This window comes from Engystomops pustulosus, chromosome 11 (assembly GCF_040894005.1).
Source record: "Engystomops pustulosus chromosome 11, aEngPut4.maternal, whole genome shotgun sequence".
NCBI classification, from domain to species: Eukaryota; Metazoa; Chordata; class Amphibia; order Anura; family Leptodactylidae; genus Engystomops; species Engystomops pustulosus.
The window spans coordinates 74,693,787-74,718,368 of record NC_092421.1 but is presented as its reverse complement, the minus strand read 5'-3'; the positions used below and the strand labels follow the sequence as shown (position 1 = coordinate 74,718,368).

General features: G+C 46.8%; 1 protein-coding gene across 4 annotated transcripts in view; it reads left to right on the top strand.

Moving 5' to 3' along the window:
* Positions 1–23: 23 nt before the first annotated feature.
* SHTN1 (shootin 1) overlaps positions 24–24,582 on the top strand; it is a 49,405-nt gene continuing 24,846 nt past the window's right edge. Inside the window, exons 1-5 of one of the 4 annotated variants that reach the window (XM_072129515.1) lie at positions 24–226; positions 7,978–8,030; positions 10,849–10,909; positions 20,228–20,322; positions 23,562–23,712. In XM_072129515.1, the coding sequence (XP_071985616.1) occupies positions 157–226; positions 7,978–8,030; positions 10,849–10,909; positions 20,228–20,322; positions 23,562–23,712 (430 nt within the window). In that variant the 5' untranslated portion in view covers positions 24–156. The remainder of the gene's footprint in view (positions 227–7,977; positions 8,031–10,848; positions 10,910–20,227; positions 20,323–23,561; positions 23,713–24,582) is intronic. The other 3 variants (XM_072129517.1, XM_072129514.1, XM_072129516.1) reach the window with 3 other exon arrangements.

The following is a 24,582-nucleotide window of genomic DNA, read 5'->3' as shown; positions in this document are numbered from 1 at the left end:
CTCCTGTGTGCTTAGGGCCCCTGGAGGTGAGGTGAGGGGGGCGCCCCTGCAGGTGAGGTGGGGGTGGGCGCTCCTGTAGGTGACAGCAGGTCCCGCCCCCCGCTCTCCCACTTCCGGGGCCGCTGGAGCCGCATTCCGCATCTTCCCACTGTCACCATGATCCGCCCGGAGGAGGAGGAGGCGGAGGACCGGGAGCTGAGGATCCTCACCGGCCTGAAGGAGAAGGGTGAGGGCGGGGAGTGACCCGTGTACCGGCCGCACCACCCGAGATCCCGTACATATCCACCTGTGCCCGGAGCCCGCCCCGAGCCCACACCCAGCACACGGAGGAGTCACCCCCATACATCCCACACATCATACAGTATATATACACCCCTCACATCATGTATATACAGTATATACACCCCTCACATCATATATATACAGTATATACACCCCTCACATCATATATATACAGTATATACACCCCTCACATCATATATATACAGTATATACATCCCACACATCATGTATATACAGTATATACACCCCACACATCATGTATATACAGTATATACACCCCACACATCATGTATATACAGTATATACACCCCTCACATCATATATACAGTATATACACCCCTCACATCATGTATATACAGTATATACACCCCTCACATCATATATATACAGTATATACACCCCTCACATCATATATATACAGTATATACACCCTCACATCATGTATATACAGTATATACACCCCTCACATCATATATATACAGTATATACACCCCACACATCATACAGTATATATACACCCCACACATCATGTATATACAGTATATACACCCCTCACATCACATATACAGTATATACACCCCTCACATCATGTATATACACCCCTCACATCATACAGTATATATACACCCCACACATCATGTATATACAGTATATACACCCCACACATCATACAGTATATATACACCCCACACATCATGTATATACAGTATATACACCCCTCACATCATATATATATATACAGTATATACACAACTCACATCATATATATACAGTATATACACCCCACACATCATACAGTATATATACACCCCACACATCATACAGTATATACACTCCTCACATCATATATATATACAGTATATACACTCCTCACATCATATATATACAGTATATACACCCCTCACATCACATATATACAGTATATACACCCCTCACATCATGTATATATATACACAGTATATACACCCCACACATCATACAGTATATATACACCCCTCACATCACATATATACAGTATATACACCCCTCACATCATGTATATACAGTATATACACCCCTCACATCATATATATACAGTATATACACCCCACACATCATACAGTATATATACACCCCTCACATCACATATATACAGTATATACACCCCTCACATCATGTATATACAGTATATACACCCCACACATCACATATATACAGTATATACACCCCTCACATCATATATATACAGTATATACACCCCACACATCATACAGTATATATACACCCCTCACATCACATATATACAGTATATACACCCCTCACATCATGTATATATATACACAGTATATACACCCCACACATCATACAGTATATATACACCCCTCACATCACATATATACAGTATATACACCCCTCACATCATGTATATACACCCCTCACATCATATATATACAGTATATACACCCCACACATCATACAGTATATATACACCCCTCACATCACATATATACAGTATATACACCCCTCACATCATGTATATACAGTATATACACCCCACACATCACATATATACAGTATATACACCCCTCACATCATGTATATATATACACAGTATATACACCCCACACATCATACAGTATATATACACCCCTCACATCACATATATACAGTATATACACCCCTCACATCATGTATATACAGTATATACACCCCTCACATCATATATATACAGTATATACACCCCACACATCATACAGTATATATACACCCCTCACATCACATATATACAGTATATACACCCCTCACATCATGTATATACAGTATATACACCCCACACATCACATATATACAGTATATACACCCCTCACATCATATATATACAGTATATACACCCCACACATCATACAGTATATATACACCCCTCACATCACATATATACAGTACATACACCCCACACCACATATATACAGTATATACACCCCTCACATCATGTATATACAGTATATACACCCCACACATCATATATACAGTATATACACCCCTCACATCATATATACAGTGTATACACCCCACACATCACATATATACAGTATATACACCCCACACATCACATTTATACAGTATATACCCCACACATCACATTTATACAGTATATACACCCCACACATCACATTTATACAGTATATACACCCCACACATCATATATACAGTATATACACCCCTCACATCATATATACAGTATATACACCCCTCACATCATATATACAGTATATACACCCCACACATCACATATATACAGTATATACACCCCACACCACATATATACAGTATATACACCCCTCACATCATATATACAGTATATACACTCCTCACATCATATATACAGTATATACACCCCTCACATCATATATACAGTATATACACCCCTCACATCATATATATACAGTATATACACTCCTCACATCATATATACAGTATATACACCCCTCACATCATATATACAGTATATACACCCCTCACATCATATATACAGTATATACACCTCTCACATCATATATACAGTATATACACCCCTCACATCATATATACAGTATATACACCCCACACATCACATATATACAGTATATACACCCCACACCACATATATACAGTATATACACCCCTCACATCACATATATACAGTATATACACCCCTCACATCATATATATACAGTATATACACCCCTCACATCATATATATACAGTATATACACCCCACACATCATATATACAGTATATACACCCCTCACATCATATATACAGTATATACACCCCTCACATCATATATACAGTATATACACCCCACACATCACATATATACAGTATATACACCCCACACCACATATATACAGTATATACACCCCACACATCATACAGTATATACACTCCTCACATCATATATATATACATTATATACACTCCTCACATCATATATATACAGTATATACACCCCTCACATCACATATATACAGTATATACACCCCTCACATCATGTATATACACCCCTCACATCATACAGTATATATACACCCCACACATCATGTATATACAGTATATACACCCCACACATCATACAGTATATATACACCCCACACATCATGTATATACAGTATATACACCCCTCACATCATATATATATATACAGTATATACACAACTCACATCATATATATACAGTATATACACCCCACACATCATACAGTATATATACACCCCACACATCATACAGTATATACACTCCTCACATCATATATATATACAGTATATACACTCCTCACATCATATATATACAGTATATACACCCCTCACATCACATATATACAGTATATACACCCCTCACATCATGTATATATATACACAGTATATACACCCCACACATCATACAGTATATATACACCCCTCACATCACATATATACAGTATATACACCCCTCACATCATGTATATACAGTATATACACCCCTCACATCATATATATACAGTATATACACCCCACACATCATACAGTATATATACACCCCTCACATCACATATATACAGTATATACACCCCTCACATCATGTATATACAGTATATACACCCCACACATCACATATATACAGTATATACACCCCTCACATCATATATATACAGTATATACACCCCACACATCATACAGTATATATACACCCCTCACATCACATATATACAGTATATACACCCCTCACATCATGTATATATATACACAGTATATACACCCCACACATCATACAGTATATATACACCCCTCACATCACATATATACAGTATATACACCCCTCACATCATGTATATACAGTATATACACCCCTCACATCATATATATACAGTATATACACCCCACACATCATACAGTATATATACACCCCTCACATCACATATATACAGTATATACACCCCTCACATCATGTATATACAGTATATACACCCCACACATCACATATATACAGTATATACACCCCTCACATCATGTATATATATACACAGTATATACACCCCACACATCATACAGTATATATACACCCCTCACATCACATATATACAGTATATACACCCCTCACATCATGTATATACAGTATATACACCCCTCACATCATATATATACAGTATATACACCCCACACATCATACAGTATATATACACCCCTCACATCACATATATACAGTATATACACCCCTCACATCATGTATATACAGTATATACACCCCACACATCACATATATACAGTATATACACCCCTCACATCATATATATACAGTATATACACCCCACACATCATACAGTATATATACACCCCTCACATCACATATATACAGTACATACACCCCACACCACATATATACAGTATATACACCCCTCACATCATGTATATACAGTATATACACCCCACACATCATATATACAGTATATACACCCCTCACATCATATATACAGTGTATACACCCCACACATCACATATATACAGTATATACACCCCACACATCACATTTATACAGTATATACCCCACACATCACATTTATACAGTATATACACCCCACACATCACATTTATACAGTATATACACCCCACACATCATATATACAGTATATACACCCCTCACATCATATATACAGTATATACACCCCTCACATCATATATACAGTATATACACCCCACACATCACATATATACAGTATATACACCCCACACCACATATATACAGTATATACACCCCTCACATCATATATACAGTATATACACTCCTCACATCATATATACAGTATATACACCCCTCACATCATATATACAGTATATACACCCCTCACATCATATATATACAGTATATACACTCCTCACATCATATATACAGTATATACACCCCTCACATCATATATACAGTATATACACCCCTCACATCATATATACAGTATATACACCTCTCACATCATATATACAGTATATACACCCCTCACATCATATATACAGTATATACACCCCACACATCACATATATACAGTATATACACCCCACACCACATATATACAGTATATACACCCCTCACATCACATATATACAGTATATACACCCCTCACATCATATATATACAGTATATACACCCCTCACATCATATATATACAGTATATACACCCCACACATCATATATACAGTATATACACCCCTCACATCATATATACAGTATATACACCCCTCACATCATATATACAGTATATACACCCCACACATCACATATATACAGTATATACACCCCACACCACATATATACAGTATATACACCCCACACATCATACAGTATATACACTCCTCACATCATATATATATACATTATATACACTCCTCACATCATATATATACAGTATATACACCCCTCACATCACATATATACAGTATATACACCCCTCACATCATGTATATACACCCCACACATCACATATATACACCCCTCACATAACATATATACACCCCACACATCATACAGTATATACACTCCTCACATCATATATATATACAGTATATACACCCCTCACATCATGTATATACAGTATATACACCCCTCACATCACATATATACAGTATATACACCCCTCACATCACATATATACAGTATATACACCCCACACATCATACAGTATATATACACCCCTCACATCACATATATACAGTATATACACCCCTCACATCATGTATATACAGTATACACACCCTCACATCATATATACAGTATATACACCCCACACATCATATATACACCCCTCACATCATATATACAGTGTATACACCCCACACATCATATATACAGTATATACACCCCACACATCACATATATACAGTATATACACCCCACACATCACATTTATACAGTATATACACCCCACACATCACATTTATACAGTATATACACCCCACACATCACATTTATACAGTATATACACCCCTCACATCATATATACAGTATATACACCCCTCACATCATATATACAGTATATACACCCCACACATCACATATATACAGTATATACACCCCTCACATCATATATACAGTATATACACCCCACACATCACATATATACAGTATATACACCCCACACCACATATATACAGTATATACACCCCTCACATCATATATACAGTATATACACTCCTCACATCATATATACAGTATATACACCCCTCACATCATATATACAGTATATACACCCCACACATCATATATACAGTATATACACCCCTCACATCACATATACAGTATATACACCCCTCACATCATATATATACAGTATATACACCCCTCACATCATATATATATACAGTATATACACCCCTCACATCATATATATATACAGTATATACACCCCACACATCACATATACAGTATATACACCCCACACCACATATATACAGTATATACACCCCACACCACATATATACAGTATATACACCCCTCACATCACATATATACAGTATATACACCCCACACATCACATATATACAGTATATACACCCCACACATCACATATATACAGTATATGCACCCCACACATCACATATATACAGTATATACACCCCACACATCACATATATACAGTATATGCACCCCACACATCACATATATACAGTATATACACCCCACGCATCACGTATATACAGTATATACACCCCACACATCACGTATATACAGTATATACACCCCACACATCACGTATATACACCCCACACATCACGTATATACACCCCACACATCACGTATATACACCCCACACATCACGTATATACAGTATATACACCCCTTACATCACGTATATACAGTATTTACACCCCTTACATCACGTATATACAGTATTTACACCCCTTACATCATGTATATACAGTATATACACCCCACACATCACGTATATACAGTATATACACCCCACACATATATATACAGTATACACACCCCTCACATCATATATATACAGTGTATACACCCCACACATCACGTATATACACCCCTCACATCACGTATATACAGTATATACACCCCTCACATCATGTATATACAGTATACACACCCTCACATCACGTATATACAGTATATACACCTCTCACATCACGTATATACAGTATATACACCTCTCACATCACATATATACAGTATATACACCTCTCACATCACATATATACAGTATACACACACCCCACACATCACGCATCACATTTATATAATTTCTTTATTCTCCACACTGTATATATACCGATACAGACAGTTCCCGGGTTACGTACAAGATAGGGTCCGGAGGTTTGTTCTTAAGATTAATTTGTATGTAAGTCGGAACTGTATATTTCATAATTGTAGCTGCAGAAAAAAAATTTTTTGGTCTCTGTGACAATTGGACTTTAAAAATGTTGGATTGTCATAAGAACCAGGAGTAACACTAAAGCTTCATTACAGACGCCTGTGATAACTGTTATAGCTGATCATTGTAGCCTGAGGATAAAGTGCAGAACTAGGGGGCGTCTGTATACCCGTATATCTTCATTCTCCATAATATATACAGTGTGTGTATGTATATAATATATATACCTTTACACCTCTCACTATATTATTGCTGTTGTCAAGGGTGAGGAAATTTTGGGAGTATTTGTGTTTCTTCCTCTAATTTTCTTCTTTCTCTTTTTTCAGCCATTGAAAAATATGAAGAACTCAAGACGGAAAATTATAAAACGAAGGATGAGGCGAGTGAGGCCGGGGGGGGGGGGGGGGGGGCTGTGGCGGGGCGAGTGAGGCCAGGGGGGGGGGGGGGTTGGGGATTGCGGCGGGGCTAGTGAGGCCGGGGGGGGGGGGTTGGCTGCGGCGGGGCGAGTGAGGCCGGGGGGCTGCTGGGGCGGGGCGAGTGAGGCCGGGGGGCTGCTGGGGCGGGGCGAGTGAGGCCGGGGGGCTGCTGGGGCGGGGCGAGTGAGGCCGGGGGGCTGCTGGGGCGGGGCGAGTGAGGCCGGGGGGCTGTTGGGGCGGGGCGAGTGAGGCCGGGGGGCTGCTGGGGCGGGGCGAGTGAGGCCGGGGGGCTGCTGGGGCGGGGCGAGTGAGGCCGGGGGGCTGCTGGGGCGGGGCGAGTGAGGCCGGGGGGCTGCTGGGGCGGGGCGAGTGAGGCCGGGGGGCTGCTGCGGCGGGGCGAGTGAGGCCGGGGGGCTGCTGGGGCGGGGCGAGTGAGGCTGGGGGGCTGCGGTGGGCGAGTGAGGCAGGGGGCCTCTCCGGTGCCTGTCATGATGTGAAGGCTTCTGCTCTGTATTTGCTGCTGGAAGGTTCAAGCTGTTATCTGGGCTGTGGAGATGCTAGAAGAAGCTTATCATAATATACACACAGTGTGCGAACACCGCCCAAATAACAGCACTCCACTCCAGTGCACTCAGCAGCCCAACCCTGCAACCATCAGGGAGGAGGAGGAGGTGCAGCTCTACTGGGAACTGAGACAGGGTGACACCTGATGGGGAAGGAGTGGGGGTCAGGATAGTGACAGGGTGACACCTGATGGGGAAGGAGTGGGGGTCAGGATAGTGACAGGGTGACGCCTGATGGAGAAGGAGTGGGGGTCAGGATAGTGACAGGGTGACGCCTGATGGAGAAGGAGTGGGGGTCAGGACAGTGACAGGGAGACACCTGATGGGGAAGGAGTGGGGGTCAGGACAGTGACAGGGAGACACCTGATGGGGAAGGAGTGGGGGTCAGGATAGTGACAGGGTGACACCTGATGGGGAAGGAGTGGGGGTCAGGATAGTGACAGGGTGACACCTGATGGGGAAGGAGTGGGGGTCAGGACAGTGACAGGGTGACGCCTGATGGGGAAGGAGTGGGGGTCAGGACAGTGACAGGGAGACACCTGATGGGGAAGGAGTGGGGGTCAGGATAGTGACAGGGTGACACCTGATGGGGAAGGAGTGGGGGTCAGGACAGTGACAGGGTGACACCTGATGGGGAAGGAGTGGGGGTCAGGACAGTGACAGGGTGACGCCTGATGGGGAAGGAGTGGGGGTCAGGACAGTGACAGGGTGACGCCTGATGGGGAAGGAGTGGGGGTCAGGATAGTGACAGGGTGACGCCTGATGGAGAAGGAGTGGGGGTCAGGACAGTGACAGGGTGACACCTGATGGGGAAGGAGTGGGGGTCAGGACAGTGACAGGGTGACGCCTGATGGGGAAGGAGTGGGGGTCAGGATAGTGACAGGGTGACGCCTGATGGGGAAGGAGTGGGGGTCAGGACAGTGACAGGGTGACGCCTGATGGGGAAGGAGTGGGGGTCAGGATAGTGACAGGGTGACGCCTGATGGGGAAGGAGTGGGGGTCAGGACAGTGACAGGGAGACACCTGATGGGGAAGGAGTGGGGGTCAGGACAGTGACAGGGTGACACCTGATGGGGAAGGAGTGGGGGTCAGGACAGTGACAGGGTGACACCTGATGGGGAAGGAGTAGGGGTCAGGATAGTGACAGGGTGACACCTGATGGGGAAGGAGTGGGGGTCAGGACAGTGACAGGGTGACACCTGATGGGGAAGGAGTGGGGGTCAGGATAGTGACAGGGTGACGCCTGATGGGGAAGGAATGGGGGTCAGGATAGTGACAGGGTGACGCCTGATGGGGAAGGAGTGGGGGTCAGGATAGTGACAGGGTGACGCCTGATGGGGAAGGAGTGGGGGTCAGGATAGTGACAGGGTGACACCTGATGGGGAAGGAGTGGGGGTCAGGACAGTGACAGGGTGACACCTGATGGGGAAGGAGTGGGGGTCAGGATAGTGACAGGGTGACACCTGATGGGGAAGGAGTGGGGGTCAGGATAGTGACAGGGTGACGCCTGATGGGGAAGGAGTGGGGGTCAGGACAGTGACAGGGTGACGCCTGATGGGGAAGGAGTGGGGGTCAGGACAGTGACAGGGTGACGCCTGATGGGGAAGGAGTGGGGGTCAGGACAGTGACAGGGTGACGCCTGATGGGGAAGGAGTGGGGGTCAGGATAGTGACAGGGTGACACCTGATGGGGAAGGAGTGGGGGTCAGGATAGTGACAGGGTGACGCCTGATGGGGAAGGAGTGGGGGTCAGGACAGTGACAGGGTGACGCCTGATGGGGAAGGAGTGGGGAAGACCTGTTGACTGGCTGGTTTGGGGGTCGGCCAGGCTGTCAAATGGTGCTGAAGGGTGTCACAAGAGTGACTGGTTGTCGTCCAGTAACTGAGTGGGGGTGGGGGGGGATAATGGTCTGTTACCTGGCAGGGGGTAGGACTGGGTCAGTACAGTAGCAGGATGACACCAGGGGAGAGCTGGGTAATATAAATGTGGAGCCCTGTTTTACCAGAGCTGCAGACTTTAAAGGATCTCTTCAATAGATGGTGGAGGATGCGAGCAGAGTTTTGGGGCCTCCACAACGATTTTAGCCAATTACAGCTCTCCATTGTTCTCCATTGCTGCCATAATGATGGACTCTGGTTGGCGCCTGTGTCCTTTCAGCTCCCTGACCACTTTGTATCACCATCATCGCATATTCGTTTTTCTCTTTGTTTCTTAACAGATTGACAAGGTTAAGCAGGAGCGAGATGAGGCCATCAGGAAGCTGGAGGAATTCAGTAAGAGTAAGTGAACCCCCTCTGCATGATCATCATGAGGAGTAGTAGTTGTAAACGCTGCAGGATGCTGGAATATTAGTGAGCACTGTGGGATACTGGGGAAGGAGGAGGGGGCTCTGCGGGGCACTGGATGAGGAGGAGGGGGCTCTGCAGAGCACTGGATGAGGAGGGGGCTCTGCGGGGCACTGGATGAGGAGGAGGGGGCTCTGCAGAGCACTGGATGAGGAGGGAGCTCTGCGGGGCACTGGATGAGGAGGAGGGGACTCTGCAGAGCACTGGATGAGGAGGAGGGGACTCTGCAGAGCACTGGATGAGGAGGAGGGGACTCTGCGGAGCACTGGATGAGGAGGAGGGGACTGCGGAGCACTGGATGAGGAGGAGGGGACTCTGCAGAGCACTGGATGAGGAGGAGGGGACTCTGCAGAGCACTGGATGAGGAGGAGGGGACTGCGGAGCACTGGATGAGGAGGAGGGGATTGCGGAGCACTGGATGAGGAGGAGGGGACTCTGCGGAGCACTGGATGAGGAGGAGGGGACTGCGGAGCACTGGATGAGGAGGAGGGGACTGCGGAGCACTGGATGAGGAGGAGGGGACTGCGGAGCACTGGATGAGGAGGAGGGGACTCTGCGGAGCACTGGATGAGGAGGAGGGGGCTCTGCGGGGGAACTGGATGAGGAGGAGGGGGCTCTGCGGGGCACTGGATGAGGAGGAGGGGGCTCTGCGGGGGAAATGGATGAGGAGGAGGGGGCTCTGCGGGGCACTGGATGAGGAGGAGGGGGCTCTGCGGGGCACTGGATGAGGAGGAGGGGGCTCTGCGGGGCACTGGATGAGGAGGAGGGGGCTCTGTGGGGCACTGGATGAGGAGGAGGGGGCTCTGCGGGGGAACTGGATGAGGAGGAGGGGGCTCTGCGGGGGAACTGGATGAGGAGGAGGGGGCTCTGCGGGGGAACTGGATGAGGAGGAGGGGGCTCTGCGGGGGAACTGGATGAGGAGGAGGGGACTCTGCGGGGGAACTGGATGAGGAGGAGGGGACTCTGCAGAGCACTGGATGAGGAGGAGGGGGCTCTGCGGGGCACTGGATGAGGAGGAGGGGGCTCTGCGGGGCACTGGATGAGGAGGAGGGGGCTCTGCGGGGCACTGGATGAGGAGGAGGGGGCTCTGTGGGGCACTGGATGAGGAGGAGGGGGCTCTGCGGGGGAACTGGATGAGGAGGAGGGGGCTCTGCGGGGGAACTGGATGAGGAGGAGGGGACTCTGCGGGGGAACTGGATGAGGAGGAGGGGACTCTGCAGAGCACTGGATGAGGAGGAGGGGACTCTGTGGAGCACTGGATGAGGAGGAGGGGACTGCGGAGCACTGGATGAGGAGGAGGGGACTGCGGAGCACTGGATGAGGAGGAGGGGACTCTGCGGAGCACTGGATGAGGAGGAGGGGACTGCGGAGCACTGGATGAGGAGGAGGGGACTCTGCGGAGCACTGGATGAGGAGGAGGGGACTCTGCGGAGCACTGGATGAGGAGGAGGGGGCTCTGCGGAGCACTGGATGAGGAGGAGGGGACTGCGGAGCACTGGATGAGGAGGAGGGGACTCTGCGGGGGAACTGGATGAGGAGGAGGGGACTCTGCGGGGGAACTGGATGAGGAGGAGGGGACTCTGCGGAGCACTGGATGAGGAGGAGGGGGCTCTGCGGGGCACTGGATGAGGAGGAGGGGGCTCTGCGGGGCACTGGATGAGGAGGAGGGGGCTCTGCGGGGGAACTGGATGAGGAGGAGGGGGCTCTGCGGGGCACTGGATGAGGAGGAGGGGGCTCTGCGGGGGAAATGGATGAGGAGGAGGGGGCTCTGCGGGGCACTGGATGAGGAGGAGGGGGCTCTGCGGGGCACTGGATGAGGAGGAGGGGGCTCTGCGGGGCACTGGATGAGGAGGAGGGGGCTCTGCGGGGCACTGGATGAGGAGGAGGGGGCTCTGCGGGGGAACTGGATGAGGAGGAGGGGGCTCTGCGGGGGAACTGGATGAGGAGGAGGGGGCTCTGCGGGGGAACTGGATGAGGAGGAGGGGGCTCTGCGGGGGAACTGGATGAGGAGGAGGGGGCTCTGCGGGGAACTGGATGAGGAGGAGGGGGCTCTGCGGGGGAACTGGATGAGGAGGAGGGGGCTCTGCGGGGGAACTGGATGAGGAGGAGGGGGCTCTGCGGGGGAACTGGATGAGGAGGAGGGGGCTCTGCGGGGGAACTGGATGAGGAGGAGGGGGCTCTGCGGGGGAACTGGATGAGGAGGAGGGGGCTCTGCGGGGGAACTGGATGAGGAGGAGGGGACTCTGCGGGGGAACTGGATGAGGAGGAGGGGGCTCTGCGGGGGAACTGGATGAGGAGGAGGGGGCTCTGCGGGGGAACTGGATGAGGAGGAGGGGGCTCTGCGGGGAAACTGGATGAGGAGGAGGGGGCTCTGCGGGGGAACTGGATGAGGAGGAGGGGGCTCTGCGGGGGAACTGGATGAGGAGGAGGGGGCTCTGCGGGAGAACTGGATGAGGAGGAGGGGGCTCTGCGGGGTGCTGGCAGAAGGGGGGGAGCTGTGGGTCACTGGAGGAAGCGGTGCTGGGCACTGGAGGGAGATGGCCTGAGCGCTGCAGGGCACTGGTTGGAGGAGATGCTGAAGGGCACTTGAGGGAGGATTATGAGGGAGCACTGGAGGAGGGAGGAGGAGGCAGTATGGGGCACTGGAGGGAGGAGTAGGGAGCGCTGCAGGACACTGTAGGAGGAGGAGCCAGCACTGCAGGAAATGATTACATATGTAGTATTAAGTTGTGTGATAATTGCTCCGGTGTTTTCTGGCCAAGGCTCCACCCATTGTTTACCGCCATGGTGTTCTCTCTAATATTGAGCGGTAATTAGTAATGTAGTTTATGACGAGAGGATTGTCTGTCGGCTGCTCATTGTCGGCTCAGTGCAGTCACATTGTGCGAGGGGACAATGGGGAGCGGCGGACGCCCCTCCAGGGCGATGGGAATCATGTCGTCCTCTTCACCTGGCACATTGTACAGAACAATACTCCGCGTGGCGAGTACCTGAAGCGCTCAACGTCTCTTCATCCTTTTGTCAGCCATGCGTCTTGTTTTTGAGGTATCTTGTCGCTGCTGCTTGGATACATGGGGCGGAGGGGGATTTAAGGAAATATTAGTCCTTATTTGCGGAGTGTAAAAAGCTATTATCCAGATAAAGAGGCGCCGGGGCTTTGTGTGTGTGAATGAGCCGCGCCGGGTCTCGTGCGCGCTCTCTACGCACAGCAGCTGCATTTTTGAGGCCTATTGGTTGATTTCATAGTTTTTCGGAAAATTGCTTCTATTCAGTGCACAGGATAGGAGGAGGGGGCTCTGGGGGGGGGTTGGGGGGCTTTCAGCAGACAATCATTTCTTTTCAATTGAAGCCGACAAGGTTGATGAAAACACGGCCATTCTGTTGTAATGATGAAACGACCGAGGCATCTGCAGCGCTCATCAAGCCGCCGCCGCCGATCGTCCTTTAATTCAGTGCACTGTCGGCAGCGCTGATACCATTATGGCGCTCGTCCCCGCACTCATAATGACTCCTTTGAGAAGTGCAGTCGAAACGATCTTGACGAGTGAAAGGAACTCTCAATTACGGCTGCCACTTCCCGACGTGTCAGCTTGCGTCTCCGATTGTCACTTCCATCGCTGTTTATTTACAATGTCTACCAGTAATTACACTTAACGTGTTATTTATGGGGGCCGGGGGTGGGGGGGCGCTATGGCTGTCCGTGACGGTGGATGCCGCCATAATGTGGATAATGTTGGTGTTGCTCTGGTGGGCTTATAATTATTTGCCCCTTAGAGGTGACACTTCTTGTAATAACAGTGTTGATTCGCGCTTCTCTCCCTTCGCCGTAACCGCTAATTAGTTAAGTGGTTTTTGCTCGGCCCTGCGCCTGCAACATTACTATTTACTGGGGGGAAAAAAATACTAAAAAGTGTCAAGGTTATCGCTCCGCGCTTTATTTTCTCACCGCCATCTGCATTTCAATGGCCACGGGCATAAAAGTTTCTCATGATGACGGAGCCGGGTCTATTGTGCGCAAAGGCGTCGCTGGAGGAAGGTTTTCAGCTAATTGGTTTAAATGGATCGTAGTCAGAGCAAATCGCTCTGTGCAGGTCCCGACACCAATTATAGAGACGTCATCGGACCTGCTGGAAAGGCTCAGCCTCGTGTCATCTGCGGGATTAGCGGCAGCAGGAACCGGATACAGTAGTGTCTGCCCCTTCTCCATATCTGACGCCATATTTTAGGAAGCTTCTACACGTGAGCCGCTCCAGAGAGGAAAATGGTGAATCTCGGGAGGCACAAAGAACTCAATAAAATTGGAAGATTCACACTTGAGGCCTTTGAATATAATGGGGCACATTTACTTACCCGATCCCGTCGCGATCCCCGCTGTGCATTGTCTGAAGAGGATTCGGGTCTGCTGGAATTCACTGAGATCGTGCGTCCAATTTCCTGCATGTGTCACTTCCCCCGCTGAGTTCCGCCGCAGTTCACCTTCTTCTTCCCGGTGCATTTAAGTGCTGATCTTGTGACACAATTTGCTTTTTAAATTCCGGGGTTTGTCCGAATCAGTCGGGTTGTCCGATGGCCACGCCCTGCCGATTTGTGTCGCATGCAAGACGGCGCCGATGCGCCACAATCCGATCGCGTGCGGGCAGTTGAGGGCAAAACGGAAAAAAAATGCGAAACCCGACGGAAATGTGTCGTTCAAACCCTTAGTAAATGTGTCCCATTGACTGAAATACTGACCATTGTTTGGAACCTGCACCTGAGCCATTGCCTTCCTGCAAACCATTGTCCAGGAATTCTCAGATTCATTGCACAACCCACAGCAGCAGAGACTTGACATAACTTGGATTGTGAAATCCACTTTACTGGATGTTATCACTTTTATTGTGTGATCCTCAATCAACAAATGCTAAATATAGACTTTATACAATAAGGCCGGTCTCACATTATTCCGTCATCAGTCCGTGATGAGTGCCGTGCCCCTGACTGATCAGGCCGTAGTATGGCATTCGTCACCGACCGATTGTGGAATAATGTGAAATGGACCAAAATGTGGTGACTGGTCCTGTGTGTCAGTGTTTGTTTGTTTGCTCTGCTATATGGCACTGAGCATTGTGGCGTCATATACCTTCAAGATTATAACTACTATAATACTGCTCCCTTTGTACAAGAATATAACTACTACAATACTGCCCCCTATGTACAAGAATATAACTACTATAATACTGCCTCCTATGTACAGGAATATAACTACTATAATACTGCCTCCTATGTACAGGAATATAACTACTATAATACTGGCCCCTATGTACAGGAATATAACTACTATAATACTGCCCCCTATGTACAAGAATATAACTACTATAATACTGCCCCATATGTACAAGAATATAACTACTATAATACTGCCCCTATGTACAAGATTATAACTACTATAATACTGCCCCCTATGTACAAGAATATAACTACTATAATACTGCCCCCTATGTACAAGAATATAACTACTATAATACTGCCCCCTATGTACAAGAATATAACTAGTATAATACTGCCCCCTATGTACAAGAATATAACTACTATAATACTGCCCCCTATGTACAAGAATATAACTACTATAATACTGCTCCCTATGTACAAGAATATAACTACTATAATACTGCCCCCTATGTACAAGAATATAACTACTATAATACTGCCCCCTATGTACAGGAATATAACTACTATAATACTACCCCTATGTACAAGAATATAACTACTATAATACTGCCCCCTATGTACAAGAATATAACTACTATAATACTGCCCCCTATGTACAGGAATATAACTACTATAATACTGCCCCCTATGTAAAAGAATATAACTACTATAATACTGCCCCCTATGTACAAGAACATAACTACTATAACACTGCCCCCTATGTACAAGAATAAAACTGCTATAATACTGCCCCTATGTACAGGAATATAACTACTATAATACTGCCCCCTATGTACAAGAATATAACTACTATAATACTGCCCCCTATGTACAAGAATATAACTACTATAATACTGCCCCCTATGTACAAGAATATAACTACTATAATACTGCCCCCTATGTACAAGACTATAACTACTATAATACTGCCCCCTATGTACAAGAATATAACTACTATAATACTGCCCCCTATGTACAAGAATATAACTACTATAATACTGCCCCTATGTACAAGAATATAACTACTATAATACTGCCCCCTATGTACAAGACTATAACTACTATAATACTGCCCCTATGTACAAGAATATAACTACTATAATACTGCCCCCTATGTACAGGAATATAACTACTATAATACTGCCCCCTATGTACAAGAATATAACTTCTATAATACTGCCCCCTATGTACAAGAATATAACTACTATAATACTGCCTCCTATGTACAAGAATATAACTACTATAATACTGCCCCCTATGTACAAGAATATAACTACTATAATACTGCCCCCTATGTACAAGAATATAACTACTATAATACTGCCCCCTATGTACAAGACTATAACTACTATAATACTGCCCCCTATGTACAAGAATATAACTACTATAATACTGCCCCCTATGTACAAGAATATAACTACTATAATACTGCCCCTATGTACAAGAATATAACTACTATAATACTGCCCCCTATGTACAAGACTATAACTACTATAATACTGCCCCTATGTACAAGAATATAACTACTATAATACTGCCCCCTATGTACAGGAATATAACTACTATAATACTGCCCCCTATGTACAAGAATATAACTTCTATAATACTGCCCCCTATGTACAAGAATATAACTACTATAATACTGCCTCCTATGTACAAGAATATAACTACTATAATACTGCCCCCTATGTACAAGAATATAACTACTATAATACTGCCCCTATGTACAAGAATATAACTACTATAATACTGCCCCCTATGTACAAGACTATAACTACTATAATACTGCCCCTATGTACAAGAATATAACTACTATAATACTGCCCCCTATGTACAGGAATATAACTACTATAATACTGCCCCCTATGTACAAGAATATAACTTCTATAATACTGCCCCCTATGTACAAGAATATAACTACTATAATACTGCCTCCTATGTACAAGAATATAACTACTATAATACTGCCCCCTATGTACAAGAATATAACTACTATAATACCGCCCCCTATGTACAAGAATATAGCTACTATAATACTGCCCCCTATGTACAAGAATATAACTACTATAATACTGCCCCCTATGTACAAGAATATAACTACTATAATACTGCCCCCTATGTACAAGAATATAACTACTATAATACTGCCCCCTATGTACAAGAATATAACTACTATAATACTGCCCCTATGTACAAGAATATAACTACTATAATACTGCCCCCTATGTACAAGAATATAACTACTATAATACTGCCCCCTATGTACAAGAATATAACTACTATAATACTGCCCCTATGTACAAGAATATAACTACTATAATACTGCCCCCTATGTACAAGACTATAACTACTATAATACTGCCCCTATGTACAAGAATATAACTACTATAATACTGCCCCCTATGTACAGGAATATAACTACTATAATACTGCCCCCTATGTACAAGAATATAACTACTATAATACTGCCCCCTATGTACAAGAATATAACTACTATAATACTGCCTCCTATGTACAAGAATATAACTACTATAATTCCGCCCCCTATGTACAAGAATATAGCTACTATAATACTGCCCCCTATGTACAAGAATATAACTACTATAATACTGCCCCCTATGTACAAGAATATAACTACTATAATACTGCCCCCTATGTACAAGAATATAACTACTATAATACTGTCCCCTATGTACAAGAATATAACTACTATAATACTGCCCCCTATGTACAAGAATATAACTACTATAATACTGCCCCCTATGTACAAGAATATAACTACTATAATACTGCCCCTATGTACAAGAATATAACTACTATAATACTGCCCCCTATGTACAAGACTATAACTACTATAATACTGCCCCTATGTACAAGAATATAACTACTATAATACTGCCCCCTATGTACAGGAATATAACTACTATAATACTGCCCCCTATGTACAAGAATATAACTACTATAATACTGCCCCCTATGTACAAGAATATAACTACTATAATACTGCCTCCTATGTACAAGAATATAACTACTATAATACCGCCCCCTATGTACAAGAATATAGCTACTATAATACTGCCCCCTATGTACAGGAATATAACTACTATAATACTGCCCCCTATGTACAGGAATATAACTACTATAATACTGCCCCCTATGTACAAGAATATAACTACTATAATACCGCCCCCTATGTACAAGAATATAGCTACTATAATACTGCCCCCTATGTACAGGAATATAACTACTATAATACTGCCCCCTATGTACAGGAATATAACTACTATAATACTGCCCCCTATGTACAAGAATATAACTACTATAATACTGCCCCCTATGTACAAGAATATAACTACTATAATACTGCCCCCTATGTACAAGAATATAACTACTATTATACTGCCCCCTATGTACAAGAATATAACTACTATAATACTGCCCCCCTATGTACAAGAATATAACTACTTTAATACTGCCCCCTATGTACAAGAATATAACTACTATTATACTGCCCCCTATGTACAGGAATATAACTACTATTATACTGCCCCCTATGTACAGGAATATAACTACTATAATACTGCCCCCTATGTACAAGAATATAACTACTATAATACTGCTCCCTATGTACAAGAATATAACTACTATTATACTGCCCCCTATGTACAGGAATATAACTACTATTATACTGCCCCCTATGTACAGGAATATAACTACTATAATACTGCCCCCTATGTACAAGAATATAACTACTATTATACTGCCCCCTATGTACAGGAATATAACTACTATAATACTGCCCTCTATGTACAAGAATATAACTACTATTATACTGCCCCCTATGTACAGGAATATAACTACTATTATACTGCCCCCTATGTACAGGAATATAACTACTATAATACTGCCCCCTATGTACAAGAATATAACTACTATTATACTGCCCCCTATGTACAGGAATATAACTACTATAATACTGCCCCCCATGTGCCAGAGCGCAACTATTGTAATAAGTGATATGGGATATGACATTATTACTGATCCTCGGCCGTTGTTCCCCTGCAGTCTCGCACCTGGTTATTGAGGAGGTCAGCGTCATGCAGAACAGTCTGGAGATTGAGAAGACGTGTCGGGAGAGCGCCGAGGCTTTGGCGGTGAAGGTAGGTGTGTCTCGGAGTGATTGGGGATTGATCTGGGTAATGAGCGGTATTGATTGCACTGATTAGACAATGGCCGTGTATCAGCACCGTGTGATGTGTGCATATATATATGACACGTGTAAGTCACCTGACCGGTCACATGATCTGGGAGCGTCCGCAGTGTAGATTACAGAATATAATAACGTGTACAGAATTTCTGGGCGTTCACAGTATTAGCATTTACAGCCATTTATCCTCACACTGCTGTGCTCTGTGCTCTCTGGAGAGATGCTCTGCACCGGTGTCCTGCACCTGCAGCAGACTCTTCCCGGTCAGGAAGAGGTTACAGCGTGGCGTCCGGCCTCCCCCCTCAGCCGCCTCTCCCTTCGTACAGGAGAAATTTCACCCAAATTACTGTTTATCCTGAATCGCTGTTATTTATTGCGGTCCGCGCCATTGTCCGCCGGCACTTAACGTGATGTGTGAGGCGAGCGGCGGCGGCGCTGTGTACGGGGAGCGGTGATTGTGTGCAGGGGGTGGGCGCTGACCCCTGCTGATTACCAGCCTCTGATGAATTGGCCAGGGATGTCATTTTCTCCCCTCGGGCTCATCAGCCGCGTATTATTGTTATTATCATTATGGCAGAATGTTTTTATCGTCTGCGTTCGGCGGTTCTTGCTGGTGGAGACGCGTCGCGGGCTCTTCAGCGCAAAATAGATTACAGCAATTTTCATCCAAATTTCATTAGAGATTCCAGGTGGGCGATGGGGAGGGGGCAGCCGCCCTCGTTATCGCCCTTTGTTTACCCCGGGGCATTAGAATTCCTGCAGACGGGGGGAGACTGTCAGTGTCGCTCACAACTCAAGTCAAGAACCTGCTGCGGGTAACAGTGTGATACATGTGCCCCCGATATACTCATACAGGATCTATAGGGGTGTGTTACCCCCTAATATCTGCAGGAGATAACCGTGTGATACATGTGCCCCCCAAATACTCATACAGGATCTATAGGGGTGTGTTACCCCCTAATATCTGCAGGAGATAACCGTGTGATACATGTGCCCCCCAAATACTCATACAGGATCTATAGGGGTGTGTTACCCCCTAATATCTGCAGGAGATAACCGTGTGATACATGTTCCCCCCAAATACTCATACAGGATCTATAGGGGTGTATTAGCCCCCTAATGTCTGCAGGTAACCGTGTGATACATGTTCCCCCCAAATACTCATACAGGATCTATAGGGGTGTATTAGCCCCCTAATGTCTGCAGGAGATAACCGTGTGATACATGTGCCCCCCAAATACTCATATAGGATCTATAGGGGTGTATTAGCCCCCTAATGTCTGCAGGAGATAACCGTGTGATACATGTGCCCCCGATATACTCATACAGCATCTATAGGGGTGTATTAGCCCCCTAATGTCTGCAGGAGATAACCGTGTGATACATGTTCCCCCCAAATACTCATACAGGATCTATAGGGGTGTATTAGCCCCCTAATGTCTGCAGGAGATAACCGTGTGATACATGTTCCCCCCAAATACTCATACAGGATCTATAGGGGTGTGTTAGCCCCCTAATGTCTGCAGGAGATAACCGTGTGATACATGTTCCCCCCAAATACTCATACAGGATCTATAGGGGTGTATTAGCCCCCTAATGTCTGCAGGTAACCGTGTGATACATGTTCCCCCCAAATACTCATACAGGATCTATAGGGGTGTATTAGCCCCCTAATGTCTGCAGGAGATAACCGTGTGATACATGTGCCCCCCAAATACTCATATAGGATCTATAGGGGTGTATTAGCCCCCTAATGTCTGCAGGAGATAACCGTGTGATACATGTGCCCCCCAAATACTCATACAGGATCTATAGGGGTGTATTAGCCCCCTAATGTCTGCAGGAGATAACTGTGTGGTACATGTGCCCCACCCCCAAATACTCATACAGGATCTATAGGGGTGTATTAGCCCCTAATGTCTGCAGGAGATAACTGTGTGGTACATGTGCCCCCCAAATACTCATATAGGATCTATAGGGGGCTAGTCGCCCCCTAATGTCTGCAGCTGCTGCAAATAACAGTCTGATACATGTGCCCCCCAAATACCCATATAGGATCTAAAGGGATGTAGTAGCCCCCTAATGTGTGCAGGAGGAAAATGTGTGCTACATGTGCCCCCCCATACAGGATCTATAAGGGTGTAGTATCCCCCTAATGTCTGCAGCTGCAGGAGAAGCCTATAGAACCTCCTCATCTCCGATACACAGAGAAGAACCTGACCCCCACACAAGGACCCCCCCCCCCCATTGTATGAAGTAACAGACCCCCACAACAACGGAACAAGAATGACCTTAATGTAACTCAACTGTTTCAGATTCCTGAATGGAAAGGTCTTGCTCCTCTGTTATGGGAAAGCTGGGTGACACAGAAGCATTGCTAACAGCAGACGGCACTGACTGTAGCTATTGGGGTGTACTACAACCACCAGCAGGCGCTACTGGATGTATATTGGGGTGTACTACAACCACCAGCAGGCGCTACTGGATGTATATTGGGGTGTACTACTACCACCAGCATGCGGCAATGACTTTAGCTATTGAGGTGTTCTACTACCACCAGCAGGCGGCAATGACAGTAGTTCTTGGGGTGTACTACCACCACCATTATGCGGCACTGTTAAGTGTGAGTCTGATGAGTGGATTATTCCGCGGGGCTCGGGGCTTAATCTCACTCTGCGCCTCATTAACTAATTTTCAACCCAACAGAGAGAATTCCCCCGATATCCAGCACTGCCCACCCTGCTCTATATCCTTCATATTTGCTGCTCTATATCCAGTTCTGCTGCGGCGCTGCTCCCCTTGCTCTATATTCTGCTTTGCGCTGATGGACTATATCCAATGCGCTTCCCACCAGAACAGGCGGATCAATGGCTGCTCAGTCTCTGGTCCGTGGGTGGATGGAAGCGTCATCTTTGTTACTGTTCTTCTAAAGGGGGAGGGGGTGTCCATGGAAGGTCACAGTCTCCTACTCAGGGGAAGGGAGTGACTGGCACTGCAGGGGTTAATGTACTGTGTGATTACGGTGCTCTTCTTTCTATACAGAAGTGCACGGACTATGTATTGGGGAGACAGCTCAGGAATGAGCCCCCCTCCCGGAGCTGAGTGACCCCCGCACTCCGCAGATAAGGGTCTCTTTGTTGGCAGTGACTTCTGGGCTGGTCCCGTCTCTCATGTCCTGCGCTCTCTTCACAGCTGAACAAGGAGAACAAGAACCTGAAGAGGATCAGCATGCTGTACATGGCCAAACTGGGCCCGGACACCATCACCGAGGAGATCCAACTGGACGAGGAGGAGGCCGCCCCCGAAGGCTGCACCGCACTCGACTGTCAGCAGAAACTGAGAGGTGTGTGGGAGCGCCGATACCGTACAGAGCGGGGAGCGCTGGGGACCATTACACGGGGGGACGCTGGGGTCCGGTACAGAGCGGGGAGCGCTGGGGACCATTACACGGGGGGACGCTGGGGTCCGGTACAGAGCGGGGAGCGCTGGGGACCATTACAAGGGGGACGCTGGGGTCCGGAACAGAGCGGGGAGCGCTGGGGACCATTACACAGGGGGAGACGCTGGGGTCCGGTACAGAGCGGGGAGCGCTGGGGACCATTACACGGGGGGACGCTGGGGTCCGGTACAGAGCGGGGAGCGCTGGGGACCATTACAAGGGGGACGCTGGGGTCCGGTACAGAGCGGGGAGCGCTGGGGACCATTACATGGGGGGACGCTGGGGACCATTACACGGGGGGACGCTGGGGTCCGGAACAGAGTGGGGAGCGCTGGGGACCATTACACAGGGGAAGGGAGACGCTGGGGTCCGGTACAGAGCGGGGGGACGCTGGGGTCCGGAACAGAGCGGGGAGCGCTGGGGACCATTACACAGGGGGAGACGCTGGGGTCCGGAACAGAGCGGGGAGCGCTGGGGACCATTACACAGGGGAAGGGAGACGCTGGGGTCCGGTACAGAACTGGGAGCGCCAGGGGCCGGTACAAAGGGGGCCGGGGGCGCTACTAAGGCATGGGGCGCTGGAGGACGGTACTGGAGGGGGGGGGACGGCGGATGTAGTAGACACTATCTCATGTGCAGGGCTGTCAGCAGGTAGGGGCAGCGCCAAGCTGTATAGAGGCTACTGGACACTATGTACTTAGGGGCACGTTTACTTACCCATTACTGTCGCGATCCCGCGGTGCGTTCTCCGACGAGGATTCGGGTCTGCCGCGA